Below are 26,533 nucleotides of genomic sequence, written 5' to 3' on the forward strand. Positions count from 1 at the left end.
AAAATGAAAAGCAGCCACTACGTTCTCAGGTTTGGGAATTTCCACAATTCCATTAATGCCAAAATGCTGAATTGTAATTTAATGCGAAATCACAAAATTCCATGACTCTTCTTAGGCTGGATTTGCCAATCTCCCCGAAAGCCTATAGCTTAAATAAATATTTAGATCCTTGGAGTTTTTCTAAGAAACTTCAGGCTTTCAGATATGTTAACTTCTCAAGCTAGAAGTGGAACCAGCTTTCAATGGTAAGAATAATGGGCTTTAAGTTTCACGTAGAATGTCAGCAGCTACAGGGTCTTCAGAGTCATCCTTCTTGAAACACTTGCTGTGGTCACCCTGGACTTCTATACTAGATACTATTAAAGAGTAATATTCAAGTCCACAATGATAGCAAACAATCAGCAAGAAAATGCTATTCATTCAGTTATTTTTGGGGATAAGCATAAGAAACTCTTAAGAAATATACTGAGGAGGGAAGGGTCTCTATTTGCCTGTATTTTAGATCACTCTCTCCAGCAGTTTTTCTTCTATACCCACTCCCCTCCCATTGGGCAAGCTGTGTGAGGTCTTAACAGAATTAAGGAAAAAGTTGTAATGCCAGAAAGGTTAAAAGGCAGATTCTGATTCAGTCACTATGACATTCTTTTCTTTTCTTTTTTTGTTTTTTAAACTAAAATGATGGTTTTTTTAATGGGAACCCAAGGTATGGTTACAATGACATAGTCTGATACAAAAACCCCATGGGTGATCAGGAGTTTGAAGGTTACAAAATGAGGGTCACACCGGGTACAGGAAGAAAAGCTGTTCCAGAACCTCAGAAGCCAGGCTAATATCGCCTGCCCCTGCGATCCTGTCTCTGCTCACCCGCTCACCCCTGAACACTAGGAAATTCTTATATTCTCAACTAACTCTCTACATTTTTATTTAAAACTTGACATAACACACATACAAAGGGAATTTGGGCTGTGTCCTCGAAAAGGCAGTCAGATTAAGAATACTGGTTAAATCTGAATGCACATACTCATGAAAAGGAAGCATATACAAGTGAAAGGAAGCAAAAACAATTCTTTTTTCTCCAAGACGATGTTTATCTTTTATGTATTGCAGTAGAGTTACAGCAAAAATTTCAAGTCTAGAAATAAGGTGTAACTTGGGCAGGAAAGGAAGAGGCCTGTCTTATGACATCTAATCTGGAACAGGGGGATTCAGTGGGTGAATATAATTGGGGAAAAAAAAAAGTTAAGCCTAACATAGGATTCTCTTATTTTGTCAAGTAAGGGCATTTTAAAAAAGGAACTAATACCAATGGTCACCATCATTTCTTAACAGTAAGACACAATCTCAAGCTAATACTTTTAAGTTTCCCCTAGCAGTCTCATATTGAACAAATTTAGCCTTATGAAAAACTAGCTGCACTGTCTTGATTTATCTCTTTTTGCTACAGACCAACACCCACTTCAAACTTGAATAAGTTCAGTGGAACTTGAAATCAGTTCTTACCATGAACTCACAATCGTGATCATAAAAGATCATCGAAAGTCACATCCAATGAGAATTCCACTATTTAGACAAAATTTTCACCACGTTAATACTTTCATTTACTAATCAAGTTTAATGAGCTAACAAAGATTTCCTGGAAACTATTAAAATTTCTAACACTGGGGCTGGCCCCATGGCTTGGCGGTTGGGTGCGCGCGCTCCGCTGCTGGCGGCCCGGGTTCGGATCCTGGGCGTGCACCGACGCACCGCTTCTCCGGCCGTGCTGAGGCCGCGTCCCACGTACAGCAACTGGGAGGATGTGCAGCTGTGACATACAACTATCTACTGGGGCTTTGGGGGAAAAAAATAAATTAAAAATTAAAAAAAAAAAATTTCTAACACTGTTGTAACCTATGTGAACCATAAAATAAAGCATACAAAATCATTAAATAGGCAAATTAATGAAAACATGGCAGAAAATTCCACTAATCAATGAAGCTATAATCCGTATATTTTTCAATGTCTTTTTTCCCTATCATTTGTATTTCTTTTTAAGTGAAAATGATCCCACTTTTTAATATATGAGTAAAACCTAGAAGGTTATAAATTAAAATGTTAACAGCAGTTATCTCTGGAGTTTTTTCCTTTTTTTATCTCTATTTCCTAATATTTCTACAGTCAGTATATGTAATTAAATTCTTAATGAAATTTCAATTATTAATGAATAAGACTGTATAAAGACAAAAAGTACTGACGAGTTCCATCTTTTGTCTGGGAATGTAATGAATTTGGTTTAAATCACTAATTTATGCCTTATAAAAATATAAGTTTAACATCTATCCTTCATAAAGATAGATGGAAATTTTGTATCTAGAAGGAATACAATCTATTAGTAAATTTTATTTAACTTTTTTCTTTTTTGGTGAGGAAGATTGGCCCTGAGCTAACATCCATGCCAATCTTCCTCTATTTTGGATGTAGGACACCGCCTCAGCATGGCTTGAAGCACAGTGTATACATCCACGCCGAGAATCTGAATCCACGAACCCTGGGCTGCTGAAGTGGAGCACATGAACTTAAACCACTACGCCACTGGGCTGGCCCCATATTTAACTTTTTTTCCTCCAGATTTGTCTCTGGAAGTGCAATGATGAGATTACAGTACTTTCCAAACTTAACAGAAACAGATATTAATCAGGAATTAAGGCAAGAAACAATAGAAAAAACAAACAAATGGGAATACATCAAACTAAAAACCTTCTGCACAGCAAAGGAAACCATCAACAAGACGAAAAGACAACCTAACAATTGGGAGAAGATATTTGCAAACCATACATCTGATAAGGGCTTAATCTCCAAAATGTATAAAGAACTCATGCATCTCAACAACAAAAAAACTCACAACCCAATTAAAAAACGGGCAAAAGACCTGAAGAGACATTTCTCCAAAGAAGATATACAGATGGCCAACAGACACATGAAAAGATGTTCAAAATCAGTAATTACCAGGGAAATGCAAATCAAACCTACCATGAGGTATCACCTCACGCCCGTCAGAATGGCTGTAATTAACAAGACAGGAAACAACATGTGTTGGAGAGGATGTGGAGAGAAGGGAACTCTCATACACTGCTGGTGGGAGTGCAAACTAGTGCAGCCACTATGGAAAACAGTATGCAGATTCCTCAAAAAATCAAGGATAGAACTACCATATGATCCAGCTATTCCACTGCTGGGTATTTATCCAAAGAACTTGAAAACACCAATGTGTAAAGATACATGCACCCCTGTGTTCACTGCAGCGTTATTCACAATAGCCAAGACTTGGAAGCAACCTAAGTGCCCATCAAGGGACGAATGGATAAAGAAGATGTGGTATATATACACAATGGAATACTACTCAGCCATAAGAAATCCAGCCATTTGTGACAACATGGATGGACATTGAGGGTATTATGCAAAGTGAAATATGTCAGAGGGAGAAGGTCAAATACCGTATGATTTCCTTCATTAAGTAGTAGATAATAACAACAATAAACAAACACATAGAGACAGAGATTGGATTGGTGGTTACCAGAGGGGACGGGGGTGGGAGGAGGGCAAAAGGGATAATTCAGCACATGTGTGTGGTGATGGGTTGTAACTGGTATTTGAGTGGTGAACATGATGTAATCTATGCTGAAATAGAAGTATAATGATGTACACCTGAAATTTATACAATGTTATAAACCAATGTTACTGCAATAAATAAAAATTAAAAAAAAAAAAATTAAGGCAAGTTATTTTCAGTTCAACAGGCTTAATGGCTACTGGGAAGATTTTTATACAGTTTTAATGTCAAACACCACTACCACTTTAAAGCAAACAGCATTTAGCAAAAACATACTTATAAATTTGTATTTTTCATTAATTACACATATGCTTAAAAAAAACTCAAAGCACATGTACTGATTTGTATTTTAAAATGTATTTAAAATATTAAAAGTACATTTAGTGAAATTAAAAGTTGAAACTAAAAAATATTAGCTTATTCAGCTTAGACCTGACCTTCCTCTTTTCTTGTTTGTAATATAAATATAGAAAGCAAGATTCTTAGCTTTTCCAATCACAAAGGTTATTTCTCAATGTTTAACAGATTTATTCAAAAGGAAGCTAATTATGTCCCAAAAGAAATTTTTACTAGAATTTCTGTTCATCCGACTAGTCTCAGACGAACGAAAACTTAAATGACTTCACAGGTGGACTTCTACAAATGCCTGTTTCTTGAACCATTCACTCTCATATGGCTTAGGAAGCTAAGTGCCATATGCTTGCCAACTCCTCCTTAGTAGTTAACAGCTGGCCTTGGTATTGAATGCTGAAAAAACTGGCTATAAACGTTATAACACTTTTCTAAGAAGGTCTCATGAGTAAATTTTCTCAAATATTAAATACAGGTAGATCTTTCACTTTACTCTTCACTCATCTGCTCACGCACAAGTTGAGCCTCTAAGTCACTTCTTACCACCATAACTAGCTAAATCAGTTTTCTAGAAACATTTGTCAAGATCAGGTCAAAAGAAATGCAGAATTAAAGCAGGAATTCTGCTTTTGTAAAGCAATTTCTACAAACACAACACTGAAAAGCAGGGTTTCACAGAAGACATTATCCTTTTCCAATAGCTTGTGGCATTGTACCATTTTTTGGCTTTTTTATGATGAGCAAATGATTTATATTTTAAAATCATTATTACTAATCTTTAAAAAGCACTTTAGAGTAACAAAAATTATCAAATCTGGCATTTTCTACAAAATTACTTTTTTAATGGAAATATGAAATATAGTCACTGGACCTCTCTGTGAAAGGAAATAATTCTGCTCCATGTTCCCACACAAGGTTATGTAATCCAGGAGAAAGCACTCTGTAAAAATAGTTATTATCCAAAGAAGTGATCACAACAACTCAGTTTCCTATCTGACTCAACAAAGGCAGTTTTTGGCTACTGAAAATCCCAGTAATAAGGAAAAAAAAATTTGTAGGAGGTGGGAGGGTGATACAGAATAGAACAATTCAAGGCAGAGGTTTATTTATTGTTGTTATATCCTCCTGAATGTCAGCTGCCACTGATTAGTCAGCGGGGCACCAACTGGAGGATGACTATTCCCTCCATCATCTTTGTCCCCTATGTAATAAGGGTTCACCACACCTGGTGGTCTAGTCGTTACGATCTAGCGCTCTCACCATGGCCCAGGCCCGTTTCCAAGTCAGAGAACCACATCACCCACCTGTCAGTTGTCATACTGTGGAATCTGCTTATTGCTGTGATGCTGAAAGCTCTGCCACAGGTATTTCAAATACTAGCAGGGTCCTCTTGGTGGACAGGTTTCAGCGAAACTGACAGTCTAGGAAGGACCTGCTTCCAAAAAAATTGGCTATGAAAACCCTATGAACAGCAGGGGAGCACTGTCTGATACAGCACTGGAAGGTGGAGGATGGCGCAAAAAACCACGCAGGGTTCCACTCTGCTGTACACAGAGTCACTAGGAGTCGAAATCAACTCAACAGCACTAAAAACAAAAGTGACGCCGAGTTCAAAGAGAGCTCAAAGGAGCAACAAACTGCAAGAGCAGAATGAATTAATTTTGCGAATCATCATATTATCCATCTGACCAGTGCACTTGGTTTGAACAGAAATCCTGAAACAATTGCATTACTTCATATGAACTCAAATTTCAAAGCCTGCTTATTATTGCCTATCCTAAAGCTTTGGTCCATAGTTTGGTCTGAAGTTTGCACTTCCCAGAAGTTCTGTTTGCCAGATGCCCCTTCTGCCCAACTTATAATTCAAACCACACCCCAAATAACATTTTGAAAAGCAACAATTTTTCTCAAGAATTTTATATTCAAATACAGATGGAGCAGAAGAGATAAACACAGCAAAGCAGTACAATATTTATTTACCATCTCCAGCAGCAAAGCTTTGGAACCAGGAAACAATCCTTTTGTACAAAGCAATCTCCTTCCCAGCCCCAACTGGTTATTGTTTACAAACACAAAGTACACGGCACATCTGCTTTGTATGAACAAATTTAAAAACACATACAGACATACCTCATTCTGTAAAGTACTTTACTCAGTTAAGAAGGCTAGTACCACCAAACCTGTGAAAGAAGAGTCTTCCTGTATTGTCTTGGGTAAACTGACAATATCTATATTTATAAAAATGCCCTCCTAGGAAGAATGACTTTGATTCTCCTTCAGCACAGGATCAAAAAAAATAATTATTACTATCATGCAACCTTGGAACTTAAGAGAATTTTTAAATATCTCTGAATATGAAGTTGTGACAAAGCAAAGGGGAGTTACAACTTTTTAACCCTGAGTGCCACTGCTCTACCTCTGGCACAGAAAGAAAAAGGATGAATTATGAAGAGAGAAAAGGCAAAAGTGGCAACAACAGCAAGAAAAGTAACTCAAACCAGAGAAAAAACGAACAGAAAGTTGACAAAACTTGTTTTGGGTGCTGCTGGAGATACCACTGGCACAAGGTTCACGGGTCCTTCTTCAATACAACTCCAAACTCCAATGAAGCAACATTCTTAGAAATAACTTCATTTTCCCCAAGTTCACCCTCAAATTATCTGTAAGCCAACACACAGCGAAATCAGCCACACTGAGATATTTAGCCACACTGAGGACACTGCTAGTGGTGGTCTCGAAGTATGCAACTGTATATCCATAATGGGATGTCACATTTCACTTCAGTGATATCATCCTGTTCATCTTCAAAGTAGTGTCTCTATCAGTGCCTCAGTTCTTTTTCACTGCCTGAGCTGTCCCCGGGGCTAGAGGTGCACTGATTGAGAGCCCTCCTTTGGCTCAGTTCAGGGAAGAAAAAGAATTGCTCTAGACGTCCATTAGTGGACTATGGTACAAACCAACTCGTAGACAGACTACCTCTACAACCTTACAAGTAATGGCTACACAAACTTAGTGCACTTTGAATAGGTAGGAACCAATACATTTTCACGGGTAATTTACCCTTTTTGCTCAGCTTAATCTCCTCCAATTCTGTTCCCACAAAGGCTGTTCCTTACAATTCTGAAACCAGAAACATGATGTTCCCCACACCTTTGCACACACTGATTCCTTCACCTGAATGCCTGGCTCCTGTTTCTCCCCTAGTTCAACTAACTCTTCTCTAATCATGCTCCAAACCTCAGTTCACGTATTTGGTAAGCAAGAAAAGCTTCCTTGACCCCTCGAGATGGCCCTCTCTCTTTTGTCCCAACCTAATCATAAGCATTTCTCTAAATAGGACAATTACATTGTATTGGTATTTCTCTCTCTTCATAAGAGAATATACTCTCTCTTACTAACTCCCAGTTCCCCCAGACCTTCCTCAGCGCTTGTCTGCACATAGCAAGTATTGAAAAAGATGTTTGACAAATGAAAAGATTATCCTTTCCAACACAGACACAAAATGACAAAATACCATCCATCAATATCGTATACACATACCTATACATCCTAGCTCTTCATTCTACATTCTCTTTTTTTTATTGTTTATTATAAGCATTTCTTAGCGTGTACTTGAAAAAAGAGACTATTTTATTTGTCTTTCAATTACTTAGTCCATTATTGGGCTGGTAACATACTTAATGGTTCAGCCTTAAAAAAAAATTGTAAACAAGGGGAACATGATCTGATGACATGAAATGAACTATTACATGCTTTTAAATACATCTTAAAATCTATCTGTATTTACATCCAATACCATCCCCCCCCGTTATAAGAAACCTACGAATATGGATAGAAACAGCACAACTACTAAAGAAAGGAAATCTATATTGGGCTTTCAAGTTTTCAAAGTTCTTCTGGTCATTACCTCATTTGAAAGTAGGAAAACTAAGGCTCAGAGAATAAGTGACTTGCTAATACTCAGATCAAGGTCTTTGGAATTCAAATACCATGTGTTTGGCATCATTCGACCTTCATTCCATTAAGCCAATACCCTCAGGATGCCAGTAAAAAGAAATATTTTAAGTGTATATCTGAAACAAAATGGGTGAAACAAACAAAAAAGGTAGAACAAAGGAAAAAAGAAGCAATAAGAACCATGACTGAAACGATCAGAGCTGAAAATGAATGGAATATAAATAAGCAATATATGAAACAGAAACCAACGACTACACATCAAGAATAATCCTAGTTCAGCACAGTGAAACCTCAACGGGAGAACTAAGAGGTTAGGGTTTCTGATCTGACGAGTGACATAACCAGGAATTAGTTAATATAGGACATCAAGTATTAAGGGATGAGAGTACAGCCATAAACACAAAGTTCAGGGAAGAAAAAGATTAGTATACGTCAAATTAGATTATCAGAGAGGTAAGACTTGAGCAGGGCCTTGAAAAACACACGGAGGCAGCCCAGTACGATGGTGAATTGAGACTCTGCAGGAAAGGTCTATATTCAAAGCTCAGTTCCACCACCTGAGCAGGTTGCTTAATGATAAGTTTCATTTCTTCATCTGCAAAATAAGGGTGAATTTCTCCTTCAAGAGTGCCCTGCAACTAGCACAGAGCCTAGAAAACACAAGCCCTATAAACAAAACTTCTCTCTTCTACTTCTTTCCCAGGACAGGAAAATGACAATTAGACCCAAGGCTATCAAGGTGCTTCCAAGATCTGTCAAAATATGTTTTTGCCAAAACTAAAAGAAAATAGGAACTGTTATAAGCCAGTAAATAAAGACCAACACACACGCAACTCTGTGCTAAACATCTATGTGAGACTAATTATAAATGAACTATATTCTACCCAAGGCAGAAAGGAATGGGTGGCACATCTAACAGCAGGAAACTTAATGTAATTAAATATGTTTTAAAAAAATGGAACTGAAAATTTGAAACTGTTTTTAGTGAGTCAGAAAACGGGTTTTTTTTCCCATCAGCCACATCATTGTTGCCTCACTCATTAGAAGTGGTATGAAGGGACCACAAACATGACAGTTATTTTAGCATATTACTACACTTTAACTCAAGATAGTATGAAACACAGCCATCACAGATGAAAGTGGGCGTTAACTAGAAGTCTAATTACATGCTGTGATCAAACCTCTCTTATGGATAACGAAAGAAAACAGAAAGCATATGATAGCTCATGGGAAAAAAATAGCGTATGAAAGTTAGACTTATAAAGTGACTACTAATGGAACTCATAACATAATGACACTTGAAGCATTAAAGTTCAAAGAAGAATTTTTTTAAATATCACCAGATAAAAACCCTACTTACTTTTACTCCTACCAAAGAATATAACTCAGGAATATTAGAAAACTCAATACTTGAGAGATCTCCAAAGGCCTAAAAGAAAGTACAGACAACTTGAGAACTCTTGTTGAATTCTGACAAGGCAAAAGGCCTAAAAGAAAGTACAGACAACTTGAGAACTCTTGAATTCTGACAAGGTATCAGAAAATCCAAAAGACCATTTGAAATATAAAGTTACCTCAACAAACCCAGTGAAGGCCTTAAGACTTAGAGAAAACTGGTTAACTTTTAAGATACGGTATATGTTAGAGCTGTACTATAAATTCACGGTGATGGGCTTAAATTTTTCTGAGAGAGAATAGATGCAACTCACCATAAACTGCACGTAATAATACATTTGTGTGAAGAATACGTAGAAACGAGAAAATACTACTACCTCTAAACAAGAAGGCATTAAAAATTGAAGAAAGTTCAATAGCCAGGTAACAGTTTGAGAGACTGGACTGGCTACTTCTTTTTTTTAAAGAGAACATTTATAAGAGAAAACTAGAAAATCTCTTACAATAACGCTGAAGGCATTGTATTTAAATATACAAATACAAAGCCACATCAAAATCCTGGGCAGTATATACTGGTAGAATAAAAAATATAATCTACATCAAAGAGATTAAGGGAAGATCAGACGTCCTTCTACAAAGAGGTGATATATAAAGGGGAAGAAAAGATCAATACAAAGAATAAAATAACTGATATGCTAACATCAAAAGGACATGGTTGGACTGTGACCACTTCCAGATATATCCCACTGGAAGCAAACATAATTTCCAAGTAATAAGATATCTCAATGGTACCAAACACTACTATACAAGTTTTCAAACTATAAAGTCAAGCAAACAAAAAGACAAAGTAGTACAAAAATATCATCCCACTAATCAATAAGAGAAAAAAAGATTTAATAAACAATATTCTCATCATTCATCCAGCAAGGGAAATTCCACAAAAGACTATTTTAATGGCTTACAAAACTCGTTATATCTGGAAAAATAACTAAAAGATTTGCACTCAATAGTGATCATCATCAGTTTACTGATAACTTCCACTTGTAAATATTCTTAAGTGAAAAGTGAAAAACTGAGTGGTTTGTGTATCCACTAAGGAAAAACCATATAAAATGGATCTGGCTAACTGAATGACATGCATACGATGCATACAGATATGAAAATCAATTATTGGACTAGCCGCTAACATTAAGAACAGTAAATTTCAAAAGGGAACCTAAACAGTGCAAGTCTGGGGCAAAAAATATGCCTCACATTTAAAAAAAAAAAAAGGTTTTCAGTTATTGCAATCTTTAAAGTATTTCTACAAAGATCTCAACCGTAATTTCTAACCTTCATCAGAATCCCAGTCAATTAATTAGATCCTCAAGAATACTGAATGTGGCATTTAACTCTGTTCATCCATGTCATTTAACTCTACCCAATTTTATACTAGAAGGGATTCTGGACTATGTCTATTCCAACCTCCTTGTTTATAGTACCTGAGAGGTTATCCTGGGTATACTGGGCCCTTAAGGACATTATCAATCAGGTCACTTAGGTATCATTCAGTAAATTATTAGCATAGTACTAATATAATATACTAAATTGAATCCAAGTAGCCTGAAAGAGTTTATGCTCCCCTCAAAATACCATTTTGAGGGCTAAGTAAATAAATGGAATTATACTGATAAAGAAGCTGCCACACAGTAAAAAAAAAAAAAAAAAAAGTTTAAATGCAATTACACTGATAAGCTATCACACAGTCTAAAATATATATATATATATATAAAGTGTCAGCAAATTTACTGCTTTCTCCTAATATCCTTGTTTCTTCTTACCAAGTAAACACATCCACTCATCAAATATAAGGTGTGTTACCATGGTCAAGAACAAGGTTAGATATGAGACAAATGACTCAATCAGAAAACCCAGAACCTACAGATAGAAAACAAAGCTGCCTTAATGCCCAGAAAACTGAGCTAATCACTAGTAAGTAAAAAGAACTACTGTGAAGTTATTTAAATAACGGGGGAGGGGCATACTCTACAATCTTCTGAAATGGATCAAGAGTGCTATAAAGAAAACAAATTAACGTTCAGAAGGAGAGTAGATAGTGCAATTGTACAGATGGTGAATAAACTAGAAGATTAAAATCACTGTACAGAATTCACATAAATATCACCAGCAACATATGCAAGACATCAAAATGTTAAGTTTTAAACAATTAGGTGAAATTTAAAAAGGCACTTCATATAACAATTAATGAAAACAGTATTTCTCTGTACACATTAACTACAAGAAATCATGTTGTCTCCACATACATTTTGTCTAGTTAAGAAATAACATTTTGAAGAAAAAGGATCATTAGATGCATCCCTTTTTGAGAATACCGAATCATTAAACTTGCAATTATTCCAAGGCCTCCAAATAAACTTATAGGTATTTAAACATGAGGTTGGCTTAATGGAGAACTTTGTTGCAGGCTCTGCACACAGCAGGCACAATACGAAAACATTATTTGACTAATTATCAGTTCCATATGCTATTAAGGTTGTCTCTCTAGACCAAGCCCCCATTTTTAGTTTTATAACACCATCATCATTCAAGTATGCCATGAACTATAAGAACCTTTGTATGGTTTCTGAGCACCTTGTTTCCTTTCAGGTAATCAATGCTCTCAGAGTTCAATTTGAAAGACAGTTTCGAGAGCACTGGCATGGACCTAAAAAAGCAGAAATAAAACTTTGCAGAAAATATAGAAAAATAAAGGTAAATGTTAACTCTAGATATGACTTGACCAAATGTGAAAGATGATCTTCTCTATCAAGACTGTAGTTTAGGCTCAATCTACAAACAGGACCAATACAGTACCCTGAAATTACCTAACAAAATAAAATAACTTCTTCCAAGTGCGGAAATTTGCATCTTCAACCTCCATAGCACTAATAGGGAGAGGAAGAAAAGTAGATAAAAAGGGTGCTGAACATGGTCATGATGCGGAGGGGGAATGAGCTTCCAATAAACTATTAAAAAGTGGGGCTCCAGGGAAAATGTCCATTACCACTGTGCAGGAACTATGGCAACAAAGAGAAACCACATGAACCCTAAAACAGTGTTAATTCTAGTAACAGTAGACTTAAAATACTCTGATCAAGCAGATGAGAAAATGCAGATGTCTGACAAACCAAGAAGTTACAAAATTGTAAGTCCGTAATTAAAAAAATTTTTTTTGGCCACCAAGCAAATAATACTAGGTGACGTATTGAGACCCCTCTAACTTCACATTTTCTCCATTTCTGAAGTCATGCTGCAAAGGCAAGGATCTAAGGGCTGGTATACCACACGGCCACTGCCTTGAGATTACAAAGATACTGTAAGACATTATAATTGAGGTATCTGCTGCCAGTTCTAGAATGGAAGAGAACTATTAATGGAACCAAAATAGGGAGCAAAAAGATAAGTAGTTCTCTCTTGGAAAGAGTCTGACTAGATTAAGGGACCAATAAACCAAGAACATGTCACTGAAGTCTTGATTTGAAACTTTCAAGAAATCAATAATGGATATCATCATTTTAATAGTTATCCAGAAACAGAACTGTGTGAGATATTCTCTTTACTACATCCACAGTTATACTCTAAATCTTAAGGATTTCTCAATAACATCTAGATTGATGGCATCTCTCTTTATTACAGTAAGAGGACCAGATTGTCAGGCATGTTTGGAATTCTTGCTCTTTTGAGAGTTCAGATTTGCATGCCTGGACAGCGTAACATCCTTTATTTCCAGGGCACTAATGTGCATATCTTTTTTGTCTTTAGAGTATGATGAATTATCAAGCTCAAAAAAGTTAACTGTTCAGAAGGTCACCTTGGTGAAAGGCCCAGATTATCCTGCGAGAACACCATGACTGGGTCTCACAGCTTGTTGATACATGACAGCTTGACAGGTCAAACATTTAGGAGTGATGACAACAAAGAATTCTCTCAAATGCAGCTTTGAGCAGTGATGATACAGTAGCCACCAGTCTTAACGAAGATAGTCACTGTGAAAATTTCTACAGCGATATTATAGGTAGGAAAGTCTTCCAGCTGGTGTCCACAGTAGACCTGTGACATCCAGCTACCTCACTGAAGGCAAACTGGATTTGGCAAAATTTGATTTGAATTCCAGTTCTCGACATACAGCTTCACGGTTGATTTTGAAGTCTCACAGAGCTTGAGAGTGGCATTGACTCTTGATGAGGTGATCATCCCGACATAAACAGATTATAACAGATTTATCATTTTGTGAAGATCCGACAAGCTGAAGCCTGAACAAAGAAGCACTGATAACCTAAAAACGAAGGATTTGCCTCTGGTGTTAGTAAACAGAGATTTAGTAGTAGGTTATTTCCAGATCCAAAATCTGCTAGCCCTCAGTTTACCAGTATTATTTTCCTGAGGGACAAATCTTTATATTTTTCTTTAATCGCAAGAGGATTCAGATTCCTGAGTACCTTCCTCTGAACTTATTTTGGACCAGAAATAATGGGTAAATCTTTGTCCACCCCTACTTAGATTACAGTCTCTACTGTTCATTTAGCCAATAAAGCATGAGTCCTTTATTATATACTTCATTCCAAAAGTCTAGAATTCAAATGTCAGCTGTGATAATTCCAGACATACATTCAGTTTTCGAGGTGACTTTCTACCTGTAGATCCTGTTTGAGGGAGGAGGAGCAAGTAAAACAGGATCTTGGATAACTATGCTGCTGAACATGAACAGGTTATTAATTCTTGTACCCATGGCGTTCTGGAGATTCTCCCTTTTTTCTATATCTATACGGGTGGTTTCGGGGTTTGTACCAATCTCCTTTAGTGTATCCTCTATTGTGATAATGTGCTTTCTGATCATGACTATAAAAGTATCGATGTTGGTTATAGTATTTGTTGTGGTCTTTATAGTCACTTTCCCTTATACTGTTTTCTTCTGCAACAACAGCATTCACATCTTGTCCAAAGAGGGAAGTACCATCAAAGGGCAAGTGTGAGATCTTCTCCTGGGTTTTCTTACTGAGAGATGTAAGTCGGAGCCAGGCTTGCCTTCTGTAGTCTATTGCCATGGCCATAACTCTGACTACAGAGTCCATTATGTCCCTAGTAGTACAAAGCTGCCAAAGGCCCGCATCCATACCGTCAGATATTATACATCTTGCTTTTCCACGATCAAACTCTGGGTCATGGACCAGATCCTCCATGTCTTCCCAGAGTTTACGCTGATATTGAGTCATATAGGCCATGTAGCTAGCAGCTCGGGCTGCAATAGAAGCAGCATGGTAGAATCTACAACCCATGACCTCCATTTCTTTTGAGGTAGAATCTAGAAGGGATGTTGTGCTTCCTCTTTTGCTGTGCTCTAACGCTTCTACAATGGGGCCCTCAGCTGGCGGATTTGGCTGGAAAGGAGAGGTATCCCTGGCCACAGGATATACCCTGTGTCCCATGAAGGAAGAAGGATGGCAATCAGCAGGGTCTTTAAAAACCTCAGTGGTGGCAATTCTGAGAAGAGGATGCAATGGAGGAACCAAACGTTTCTTAGAGGTCACATAATCAGGCTTCCCTTCACAAGATTCTGCTTCAGATTGTAATGTTACTCTCTTTATAACACCTCTTTGTTCCATTCTCTTCAAAAGACCTGTAAAACTAGATTGACTGGGGTCAGTTGGCTGCCCTTTGCCATCAGTTGAGGGAGATTTGCAGTCAGCTTCTTCGTCAACTGTGGATAAATTTTCTTCCCTGGAGGTGGAGATGTCCCAAGGAACTGAGGAGTTCTCACTTGGCCTAGAATGATGAAATCTAAAACAGCTTCTGGACTGCAGATCACGTATCACTCGGGACATCTCAGCCACTTGTGTCTGGAGATAGAGGATGGCATCCTGTCCATGCTGTGAAGCTGAAGAAGACTCTATAGGTAAATTCCCCTTGACCTCTGAAGAGGCAAGAGATTCCTGGGGGACCAGAAGTGGAGATGAAGACAGAGTATGATAATTCTGTGATGGTTTAAGTGTCTCTGTCTCAGAGATCTTAAAATCTGAATTATTTTGATCATTTTTCTGGTTCTCCACTGGGTTCTCAACAGGAGAAGACTGAGAAACTATCCTTTGTGGACTGCTGGTGCAACTCCCAGAGAAGGAGCTGCTGTCTCCAATGAGAAGAGGAACACTGCAGCTAGAGCACATTTCTGGGCGATGATTCTCAGAGGATGGCACCTTAGACTCAGGCATTCTCTGGGTTATCCACATGAACAAGAAAACCAAGGAAGAAAAAAAATATGCTTTTAATATGTTAACTTTCAAGTGCAGAGATGCATGTCCAGTAAGTAGAACTCAATTTTTAAAATTATTATAATTAACAATGAGAGATGCAATCCACTACAGGTCAGCAAGGGGATCACAGAAGTCAAATCCACAAGCTTCATAACCCCAAAGGCCCAATATCAACTACTGGCATTAATCTGGCACTCTATCTATGAGAAAAGAAAAATAAGAACAAGCCCAGTTCAAATGGTGCCATCCTAGCCTGTTGTTTGGTCTCATGCTAGGATAAGAAGAAGTGGTGAGACTGCTGATGATAACAATTGGAAAAAAAAAGCTCATTCATCATACGTTAAGTCAACAAGTAGAAGCTAATAATGGCAGAGAGAACCTGGGAAAAGTTCTAAAGAGAAGAAAAAAAATTTCTGAAAGTCTCCAATTGCAGAATCACTTTTAAGCCTCTTTAAAAATTTTCTCTCATTCACTCTCCATGAATAACAAACTTCCCAGTTGCATAGTCCTACTTTATGGTTTGTACTTTTCAAGGAGCTTACACATATATTTGTTACCTCATTTCATCCTCACAACAACCCTGTGAGGTAGGTATTATTTTTATTTGATAAAGAAAACTAAGGTTAAAAGGATACTTAATTTATCCAAAGTCAGAGAATTAATAAGGAGTAAACCTGAGACCAAAACTTAGGTATTTTGATTCCAAGTCTCAATCTCCTGTATCATAGAGCAAGAAGTTTTCTGGCCACCTTGAACAAGAGCCAGGAGTTCTCTAATCCATCAAGAAAATAGCCCATTAATAGAAATTTGGACTAAGACAAATAAAAGACAAGATTGGTACAAAGGGCTTAGCTAGTTTGGTTCTCAGAGTAAGGGAAGTATTAGTTTAAGGGTCAAACCGACAACCAGTAAATCACAGGTAAGAGAAAAAACTCCAAATATATGGGGGAGGTTAAAAGGAATGACAACTGAAGTAATATGTCACCTATAACCCTTCCTCACATGCCATTTCCTAAAGGATCTTCACATATCCTTTCTTCCAAGACAAAACAAATTTTCTGTGGCCACATAGTTCTGGAAGAAAAGGATCCAGTTCTATAGGGCACCTGAGGAGAGATAGGAAAGGAGAAGGACACAAGGAGCCACAAAGCTTGCGATTTTTATTCCATTTTCCTTTTACCAGGTATTACCTCCAAGGCTTAGAACTTTCCCGTGTCATGTTATCCTTTCAGATCCTCACTGAAAGCAAAGGAATAAAACTGGAAGTAGGAGATTTTCTGGGCAAAGGACTCCTTGGACTACCTTTTACGGCCCATTCTAACAGAAATGGGCTCTTCTCTAAAGCACTATAGCTCCTAAACACAGCCATCATTGACTTGATAACTCTCTTTCAAGAATGCCTCTGAAATGACAGAAGTGAAGAAATGCAAATCAAATATAATGTACTTACATCACTATGAGAGGTGCTAGGCTCTTCATCATCACTGCTGACCAGATCAATGTATTCAAGAACAGGTCTCAATGGTCCTTCCTATAAAAGAATTGAGCAAATTAACAAGTCATGAACAGCTATTCAAACTAAATTAGCATTTAAAATAATGTTTTTTTGTTGGGATTGCCAAGAATTCCTCTCAAAAGGAAGCCTTGCGGTTGGCAGAAAATAACCACTTCAAATGCAGAGGAAAATATTCAGAGTACATGAATAAGAAATGATGACAAAACCTAAAAGGAAGAGCCTAAACCTGGATAAAGTATTAGGACTGTGTCAATTCCTTGGGGAAGGCTTATTAATACAAAAATAGTGCTACAAGGATACAGATACTATGACCCAATGCTTTTCAAATGGGATGAGTATCAACGGTCTATTAGATATCCAAGCTCAAAAACATGGTGTTCTTTGACTAAGACCTTGGCTTTATCTCCCACTCCCTTAGAGTCAAACATCAAACCTGATTCTGCTCCATCCTTTCTTTCCATCCATTCTGACTCCATCATAGACCAGGCCTTGAATGTAAGGATTAAAAGCCTAGATTTTATTCTATAGGCAAACGGGAATCAATAAACACTGACATTTTAAGACCTGTGCTTTAAGAAGATTAATCAATAGAGAAGTATGGAGAGCGGGGAAAGTAGGATAATTAAACAGTCCAGGCACATAACAACGCAGAAATAAAATAGTGGTGATGGTAAGGGAAACAGTGTCGTGGTGCACATACAAGAAAATACATGGGCATAACAGACCAAAAAATGATGGGCGATAAAAAACAAAACTCCAACAATAATAAGGACTCAATGTGGTCCCTAAGGTTTCAAGCATGGACAACTAGAAGGATACTAATGCCATTAGTATAAATTTAGAATACAGAAAGCTGACACTCTTTTGGACAATAGGTTGATATGTCAGTGGTACACAGAGGTATCTGGCAGACAGCTGGAAATGCAGGCCTGTAATGTGGATATACGAACGTAACTGGAAACAGAAATTTGGGAGTTGCCCCCCAAAAGACTCTAGAACTAAAGTGAAACTATGATATCGCCAAGGAAGAAAACAAAGAGGAGAAAGAAGAGATTTAAGGAGGCTCTGGAGGAAATGCTAGAATTTTAGGACTCAGGAAGAAGAGTTAAGTAGGTAGTCAGAGATCAGAGAAGAATCAGGAATGCATAAATTCAAAAAAACTAAAGATAGAGAAAACCTCAATGAAAAGTTGTCAACGCTAAATGTGGCCAAAAACATTAAGCACTAAAAAAATGCCACTGAATTTGACAACAAGGAGATTTAAAAATGTCTTTGAAAGAGCAACTCTCAAGAAAGTAGTGAGCACAGAAGCCTGGCTCTAAAAACTTAAGTAGAAAATGAGGCAGTAAAGACTATTCTTTAAAAAAAATCTAGTATGTTGAGAACAAGAGAAAGGAACACAGGAGAATATGGCTGAGTGAAAAATTTCTTAGGATGGGAAAAGTTGACTGTTGGCAAGTCAAAGTGATACATTCAGTGAAAAAACTAACAGAAAAAGACCCAAGAGTCAGGAGACAGAAGCTAAGGTCTAGTTATAGATCCTCTTCCTGGGAAGAGGCATCCAGTCTCAAAGACAGTTTGTTTCTCCCCTAGGTACAACTACTCCCCAAGTAGGAAACTGCTATTCCTGCAGGTAGTGATCCAGCCACTAAGAAAACCAGACAGCAAAACTTCTGCGCAGGCATCATGTAAGAAAGTAATAAGGATTTTTGCCTAAGCTGGAAAAATGGAAGTTTAAAAAAGAGGAAAAGAGGGACAGATCTTCTCCAATGTATGGTCAACAGAGATGAATCATCTACTTTAAGACTGGTATTAAGGGGCCGGCCCCGTGGCTTAGCGGTTAAGTGTGCGCACTCCGCTACTGGCGGCCCGGGTTCAGATCCCAGGCGCGCACCAACCCACCGCTTCTCCAGGCATGCTGAGGCCGCGTCCCACATACAGCAACTAGAAGGATGTGCAACTATGACATACAACTATCTTCTGGGGCTTTGGGGAAAAAAAAAAGGAGGAGGATTGGCAATAGACGTTAGCTCAGAGCTGGTCTTCCTCAGCAAAAAGAGGAGGATTAGCATGGATGTTAGCTCAGGGCTGATCTTCCTCAAAAAAAAAAAAAGATTATCAAAATCATACATTCAATCCAAGAAGGAAGTAGAGAAAATAAAAATACAATAGCTTCTCCTGTTCATATAATCACCTTAGTTTGCTCTCTTCAAGAAATGTACATTAGTAACTTTTATCACATACCCACAGAAACATTACACCAAGAAAGTCCCCAGGTTACCAGAAATACTCAGAGGTAGGGGCAGAGCTTCCATGAACAGATCGTAGGCAAAGAAAAAGGGGAGATAAAAAAAGGTAACGGGGCACAAAGCAAAAAGCAGAATGTGCAGGAAAAAACAGAAAAGGAAAATAGTCACAAATAGGATTAAAAGGTAGCTGTAGCAACAGCAGAAACGGCAGAAGGTATGGATATATGAGAGAAGACTACCAGAAATGTACCATCAAGGTGAATCATTAGACTGATATGCAACCATTTTTGAACTACTAAACAAGGACAACTTCATATGATTCACACTAAGAAGAATACAAAGAATAAGGATAAGAAATCAAAAATGAGAAAAAGCGGAGTCATTTAGAATATTTATTCATTCACTCAACAAATAATTATGGAATTGTAAGTGATACAATAGTAGAAGTAGAAGACAATATATGTCTGAGACTGGCAAAAAGGCTGAGTGGAAAAATAAGGAAAGAGAAGTATCTCAAATGAAAAGATTACTTGTAAACAAATACCCTCTACTTGAGCTATTTTTCACAGTGGATATGGAAAACCTTTCACCACAACGAACTTTAGGAACCAAAACATTTTAGCACTCCATTTATTTTACTACTAATCAATAACATGTCATTGAGCCCTGTACAGGCCTCAACTTCTCATAGACATTATTTCATTTAATCCCCACAATTACTTTACAAGGTAAGAAACTGAATTATTACTATTATCCCACTTAACAAACAAGAAAACTAAGTGAGGTACACCTAATTCTCTAAACACGTAATTAGCTGTGTGGTCAGTATAATTCTGAGGTAGTTCAAAATATACATACTATTTTCAAATCAATTTATCACCTAAGTTTCTGAGATAAGATTCTTTCTCTTCCTTCAATAAAAGAAAAAGGACTACCTGCTATTGCCCCCAACTCCGAATAACTCCTAACACTGACCAAAAAATAAGTTATTAATTCCCCAAAAGAAGTAATGTTTATAACACAAATGTTAAGAAAAAGTAACTTTGGGCCGACCCAGTGGCATAGCGGTTAAGCGCGCGAGCTCCACTGCGGTGGCCCAGGGTTCGGATCCTGGGCACGCACCATTTGTCAAGCCATGCTGTGGTTGCGTCCCATATAAAGTGGAGGAAGATGGACACAGATGTTAGCCCAGGGCCAAGCTTCCTCAGCAAAAAGAGGAGGACTGGCAGATGTTACCTCAGAGCTGATCTTCCTCACACACACACACAAAAAAGTAATTTTTTATAATGTTTATAATGACTGCTTATATCCTTAACAAGTATAAAGGCATGTGGTCCTTCAATTACGAGGTATTTTATTTGAATGTGCACCATCCATCAACTAGTAAACCATCATTCTCATCCCATTCTCCCAAGGCCAAACAATTTAGGGGCAGGAGCACAGGCATAAGCAAAATAGTTTAGGGACACAGCCAAAGTAATATTCTAAGTTAAAAATATATACATATTTTAATGAAATAAAAAGCTTTCATTTTGGTTATTAGAAAACTGATTCTCATACAAGGTCAAAACACCAATTACCTTCTAACTGGAAAGTGATGTTAATACACTAACGTATGGTCTACAAAAAAAGCAGTTTACCTTAGTCTAAAACAAGGAATATGAATTTGAGCATAGATGTAAAACTCTAATTTAAAAACCTAATCAATTCATGTTTTTTTTTTCCCCATAAAGAGAAGTTAGGGACAGAGTTTACTTCTGCAGTTCTGCCCAGTTCAAAAATTTCAAACGGTTCTCAACTGCCTACTTTAAGTTCAAATTTAGTTCACAATTCAAAATCTACACTATCTGGCCCATCCTTCCCTCTCCCATTTTAAAAAATACCTTATCCTCCAGATATACACATAATCTTCTTTGCTTTCCCATTTTCATACCTTTTCTTATTTCTTCTCAAAATGTGCTTTTAAACACAAATACTAAATATTACCTATGCCAAAGTAGTAAACTGAAAGTCTTACGTCTTTTTTTTTTGATAGCACCTAGTACTTCTTATAAAAGAACTTTCAACTAGAACTATTTACACAGTTCTCATCTCCTATCTCATCTCTCACATTGAAATACTGACACTTATGCATAGAATGTATTACCAATGAATCTTTGAGCTCTAAGGTACTTAATTCATGACTTCACATATTAGGAGCTCCAACATTATTTTTAATATTTATTGAGCTAATTATAGCCACAAAACACTCAGCCGAAAGATTCTCTCATTTTTTGCCCATGACTCCCTTCTACTGTAGCTAAAGTATTAACATTGACCTATGTGCTCCTGAAATTATATATAAAATTATACTTTCATTTCCTTTACTATTTCCCTAGTAATGGAAATGAATTAATTTCCATTACTAATTCCACTAACGATTCCACATTATACCAATAATCTTGGCTGGACCCTAAATCTCCCATGCCGTTATCAAGATTACATAGGCTGCCTCAACGGTTTTTATACCTTTGTATCTAGTCTAGCACTATGAAAAATCATGTCAGCAGCTCTTAGCTAAAACAGTTTTCCAGGAGTAAGTTCACTAAAGTACCTGCAGATTCAAAGACAGACATCAAGATGGCGGCTGAATAAGGGACCCTATTACTAAACTGAACAGAAAATGAGAGCAAAAGATTAAAATAAAAAATTTTTGTTATGGTAACATTCTGTTTCTTGATTTGAGCACTGTTTACACAGGAGTACTGGCTCCGCAAAAATCAAATAGTACACTTATGAATTGTGTACTTTGCTGTATGTATGTTACATTTCAATAAAATTTAAATGAAAGAGCTCATTTTGCACCTCCACATTTATATCATTCTTTTCCTTCAGCATGCTATGTTTAGTTTGGGGCTCTACATTTTGCAAACCACAGAAAGACTGGTGTGCCGCCATGCGGAGAAGATGGGGAAATTAGATAAGAGCAAACTAAGAAATCCAAACCAGAGAATACCACGAAATGACATCATAAAGCTCTTTTTGTATCTCAAGAAATTTTAAGCAGAGAACTACTTACTATCTGTACTGAATAAGCATTACCCAGAGGAGTCAAGTGTAAGACTGGTTACAGTGAGAAGTACAAGATTCTGTCTCCAAATACATTTTAAATAGAATTAAGGTATCATGAATTGTCATTTAAGTGTTATCACTAAAAAGGCAAAGGGAATGTTTTTAACAGGTTTCTTCTAGTATTGTAATTGCACTTAATATATACAATTCACTTCTCCATTTGGAACTAGCAAATCTTTGAATTTATAGTTGGAAACAGATAAACATAAGATGTTGGATCAAGATGGATACATGACACACTGATTGTGTAGAATTTATTCTTGATGCAAAAAGATAACATTCTCTACATTTAAAATAAAACTGAAACTAAAGGAGTATTTTTAAACTTCAGCTTAATACAAGCTTATATTAATTAGTCACAAGCTACACTACAATTCTTCATTCCACAGGGCACCAAAAAAATATTTTTCAAATCTTATTTGTGTAGATTCCACCTGTGATTGTCAAAGTAAAGCCCACAGTTCATAAAGAAGAGCGTCATTCTTACTTTCATTTGCACAAAATATCAAGATAAATATTCTCCATTCACAAATATACCAATATTCAGGAAGAACCTGAAATATCTGTCCTAAAGAGCCATGGAATCCTGTTATCAAACATATTTCAGTCCACAGTGAAGGAAGGGGCAAGATACAACTCATCAACCCCCTGAACACCCAAAATCCTTAAAAGTTTAAAACGAGAAGGACAGAGTACCATATACACTGGCAGTGGCAAAGAGAGTCAAGAAAATGATCTTGCGCATGATTCCTAAACAAACCCCTTAAAACACAATACACTGGGGCCAGCCTGGTGGCATAGTGGTTAAGCTCGCACGCCCTGCTTCATTGGCCTGTCCAACCCCAGGTGCCAACCTACACATCGCCTATCAAGCCATGCTGTGGCAAGTGACCCACATAAAAAGTAGAGGAAGATGGGCACGGATGTTAGCCCAGGGCAGTCTTCCTCAGCAAAAAGAGGAGGATCAGCAACAGATGTTAGCTCAGAGCTACTCTTCCTCACCAAAAAAAAAAAAAAAAAAAAGAAAAGAAAAAAAGAAAAAACACCCCACAACACACAACCAATCACCACCATGGCCCTCAAGTTGGGGTACATAAAAGACAGTTTTTAATAACTAGCGTTACAAAGTTGCCCACCAGCAACAAATACACAACACACACTCTATTAAAGGAAAATCATACAGCTTCAACGCCAAATCACAACTAACTACAATATTCAAAAAGAGTAGTTTAGAGTAAAGGTATTCTCCAGCTAAGACACTACTTTAAGCACAGCCATTGTAAAACTTGAACAGTTTTACAGGGTGAAAATCATCTCAAAATATATCATACCCTTTCTTTCCCAAAGCCAATGCTTTACAAAGTGTAGTTCAGAGATTCGTTTACCCCTGCATTTGTGCCAAAATTAAGACTCTTAGGCCACATCATGAAATTTTCATTCAATAGGTTTGGAGTGGGGGTCCAGGAATCTGCACATTTACACTTACTAATGTTTGAAAACCACTCTCCGCAAGGGAATCAATTCAGAAATATATAGTATGCTCCTGGCAACGCAAGATCTTCATTATGAACATCACTTGTGCTACGCTGTAACGTGATGACCTCAAAGGTTAGCTAAGTCTTCCAGCTATCTGCCTGCAGGCTATGAAGCTACATAATGCTCAGATTCTGAGGATTTTTTTTTCTTTGCTGAGGAAGATCTACCCTGAGTAACATCTGTGCCAATCTTCCTCCATTCTGTATGTGGGTCATAGCCACAGCACGGCTGACAGGCGGCATACATGCCAGCCTGGGATCGGAACCTGCAAACCTGGCGGCAGAAGGAGAGCGCAGGAAACTTAACCACTACGCCACGGGGTTGGGCCCAGCAGATTCCGAGTTCTGGCAACCCTCTTCTTTTCTCTCTCCTTCTTCATCATCAGCCTTCCCTTCTCCCTACGCTGGGTGTCATCTCTTAGCAGTTACTCTTGCCCCATTTCAAAACACGGTCTGGAGCGCCCAGAACCCCCTGCAGATTAAACATAAAACGGCTCTAAGCGAAGGCAGGAGGAGCGTGACTGCGCGTACGTGTCCTGCAGGCCACAGTCTTTGTGGTGGCTCCGTGGTCGCTCCGAGACTTCTGCCGGCAATGCCCTATTCCTAGGCCACGCTCCACGGAGTCTGGTACCCACCACACTCACACACGTCTGCGGAGCGATGGACGAACAGGTGAGGCGGGATCACAACGGTTTACCAACCACACAGTCTTCCACTCGGAAAACCCGAACACCGCCGCTACTTACACTAACAAACTGAATGTCATCTTCGTTTTCCTCCGTCGTCGACTGCGACGCCTCAGGCCCCGCTGGAGGGACAGACTCTACGATCTATAAAATAAGCCAGAACACGCTTATCTATACAGCCACACACCGGCAGGAAGAGCTTCTTCCAAAGCAACCAGAGACGCAGAGCTTCTGGGACAGAAAGCTCTTGAGCGCAGCGAGCGAGCACAACGCCCCGCGAGCCCGGCTGAGGACGGGACTCGGCGGGGTCGGGTCGCGCCGCGGGCGTGGGGCTGGCGGACCGCGCCCCACAACGAGCCCCCGGCCCCCGACTCCCCGTCGCCCCGGGGAGGAGGCCGCACGCTCACCACCGAGGAGCAGGCCCGCCCCACAGCGTCGCTCCCCGGCAGGGCAGCGGCACCACGGGCCCGGCGCCGGGGCAGGGCCGGGGGCGGCCATTGTTGCTCCGGCCCCCGCGCGGCCCCGCATCAGGCCGGGACGCCGAGGGCATCGCGCCGCAGCCGCGGCCGAGCGCCAGGCCTCAGCCCCGACGGAACGGCGGCCCTCGCGGCCCGGTGAGGACCCCGCGGCGCCCGCCCGACTGCTCACCTCCGGCCCCGGCTCTCCCATGTCTCCCACGGCCTGACCGCCAGCACCCCGCTCCTGCCGGCCGCGCCGCCACCGCTGGACCTGCCGCCACCGCCGCCACGACGTCCCTTCCCGCCCGACCCGCTCCGCGCCGCTGTGACCCGCCCCTGCGTGAGCGCCGACGCCGCGGGCGTAAAGAGGTGCAAAACCGCTTCAAAGGGAGGAGCGGCCCGCTCAGGCCGCTATCCCCGGAGCCGCCTCCGCACGCTCCCGGCTCGCCTTCCCCGCGCGCGCAGGATGCCGGGAATTGTAGTCCTGGTCCAGACCGCCCCGCGCTTCGGCGGAAAAGAACGGAAAAGGACCCCAAGGTACAGCGCATGCGCTCTGCCAGGCTAATGTCAGCTGAGCGTCCGCAGATTCGTGTGGGGGGCCAGGTTGAGTCGTGTGGTGGTGGGAGCGAGGCTCACCGATTTCAGTTTTAGCCCTAAAAGCGAGTGATAGGAACTAATTTCTCGGTTTTCCTTTTTTTTTTTTTTTTTTTTTTTGCGTAGGGCCAGACATATGGAGGTTTAGCTGAATTCTAGGATCAGGAAGGAAATCTGAGGTGTCCTTTCATTATTCACGTGTTCCTCAGTCTCGCGCTACCAGCTGCAGCATGTATTAATACACGCGAGGAAGAAAATCGAGGACCAGAGCTCTCCAGGCTAGCCCGAAGAAAGCTGGCGAAGCTAGAGAGTCAAGGACCAATAGGACAGGCAGCTGAGGCCTAGCTGACTTTATCACTAAGACCCAGACCAGTGGTATTAAAATGCACTTTTTAAAAATGCTCTCAGATATTACCTTACTAAAATAGTATAGTTGACCTTTTTTTGGTGTTCGCACTCAAAAAGTAGTCTATAAATAATTCACTCATGTTCAACTATGCTTTTTAATTTTTTCACACTTAATGTCTTACAAAAAAACCTCAGCCTTTTTTTTTCTTTACACAGCAACAATTGTCAATAAAGGTTTTATAAAGAATTTAAGTTGGGGGGCCAGCCCAGTGGCATGTGGTTAAGTTCGTGCACTCTGCTTCTGTGGCTCAGCGAGGGTTCGGAGGTTAGGATCCTAGGCACAGACCTACACACTGCTCATCAGGCCATGGTGTGGCTGCATCACACATATAAAATAGAGGAAGCTTGGCACAGATGTTAGCTCAGGGACAATCTTCCTCACCAAGAAAAGAAAAAG

The 26,533-nt window shown here is 39.1% G+C and overlaps 1 protein-coding gene across 5 annotated transcripts in view; it reads right to left on the reverse strand.

Annotated features, from left to right (window-relative positions):
* The window catches only part of ZNF451 (zinc finger protein 451), a 92,117-nt gene extending 66,555 nt beyond the window's left edge, over positions 1-25,562 (reverse strand). For 3 of the 5 annotated variants that reach the window (XM_058554096.1, XM_058554095.1, XM_058554099.1), the window contains exons 1-3: positions 25,325-25,556; positions 24,737-24,820; positions 17,030-17,110 (exon numbers count right to left, since the gene is read on the reverse strand). In XM_058554096.1, coding sequence (XP_058410079.1) covers positions 17,030-17,110; positions 24,737-24,820; positions 25,325-25,345 — 186 coding nt within the window. In that variant the 5' untranslated portion in view covers positions 25,346-25,556. Of the gene's footprint in view, positions 1-9,387; positions 15,541-17,029; positions 17,111-24,736; positions 24,821-25,324 lie in introns of those variants that run through there. The other 2 variants (XR_009221969.1, XM_058554097.1) reach the window with 2 other exon arrangements.
* Positions 25,563-26,533: the final 971 nt, after the last annotated feature.

The sequence above is a fragment of the Diceros bicornis genome, chromosome 14 (assembly GCF_020826845.1).
Source record: "Diceros bicornis minor isolate mBicDic1 chromosome 14, mDicBic1.mat.cur, whole genome shotgun sequence".
NCBI classification, from domain to species: Eukaryota; Metazoa; Chordata; class Mammalia; order Perissodactyla; family Rhinocerotidae; genus Diceros; species Diceros bicornis.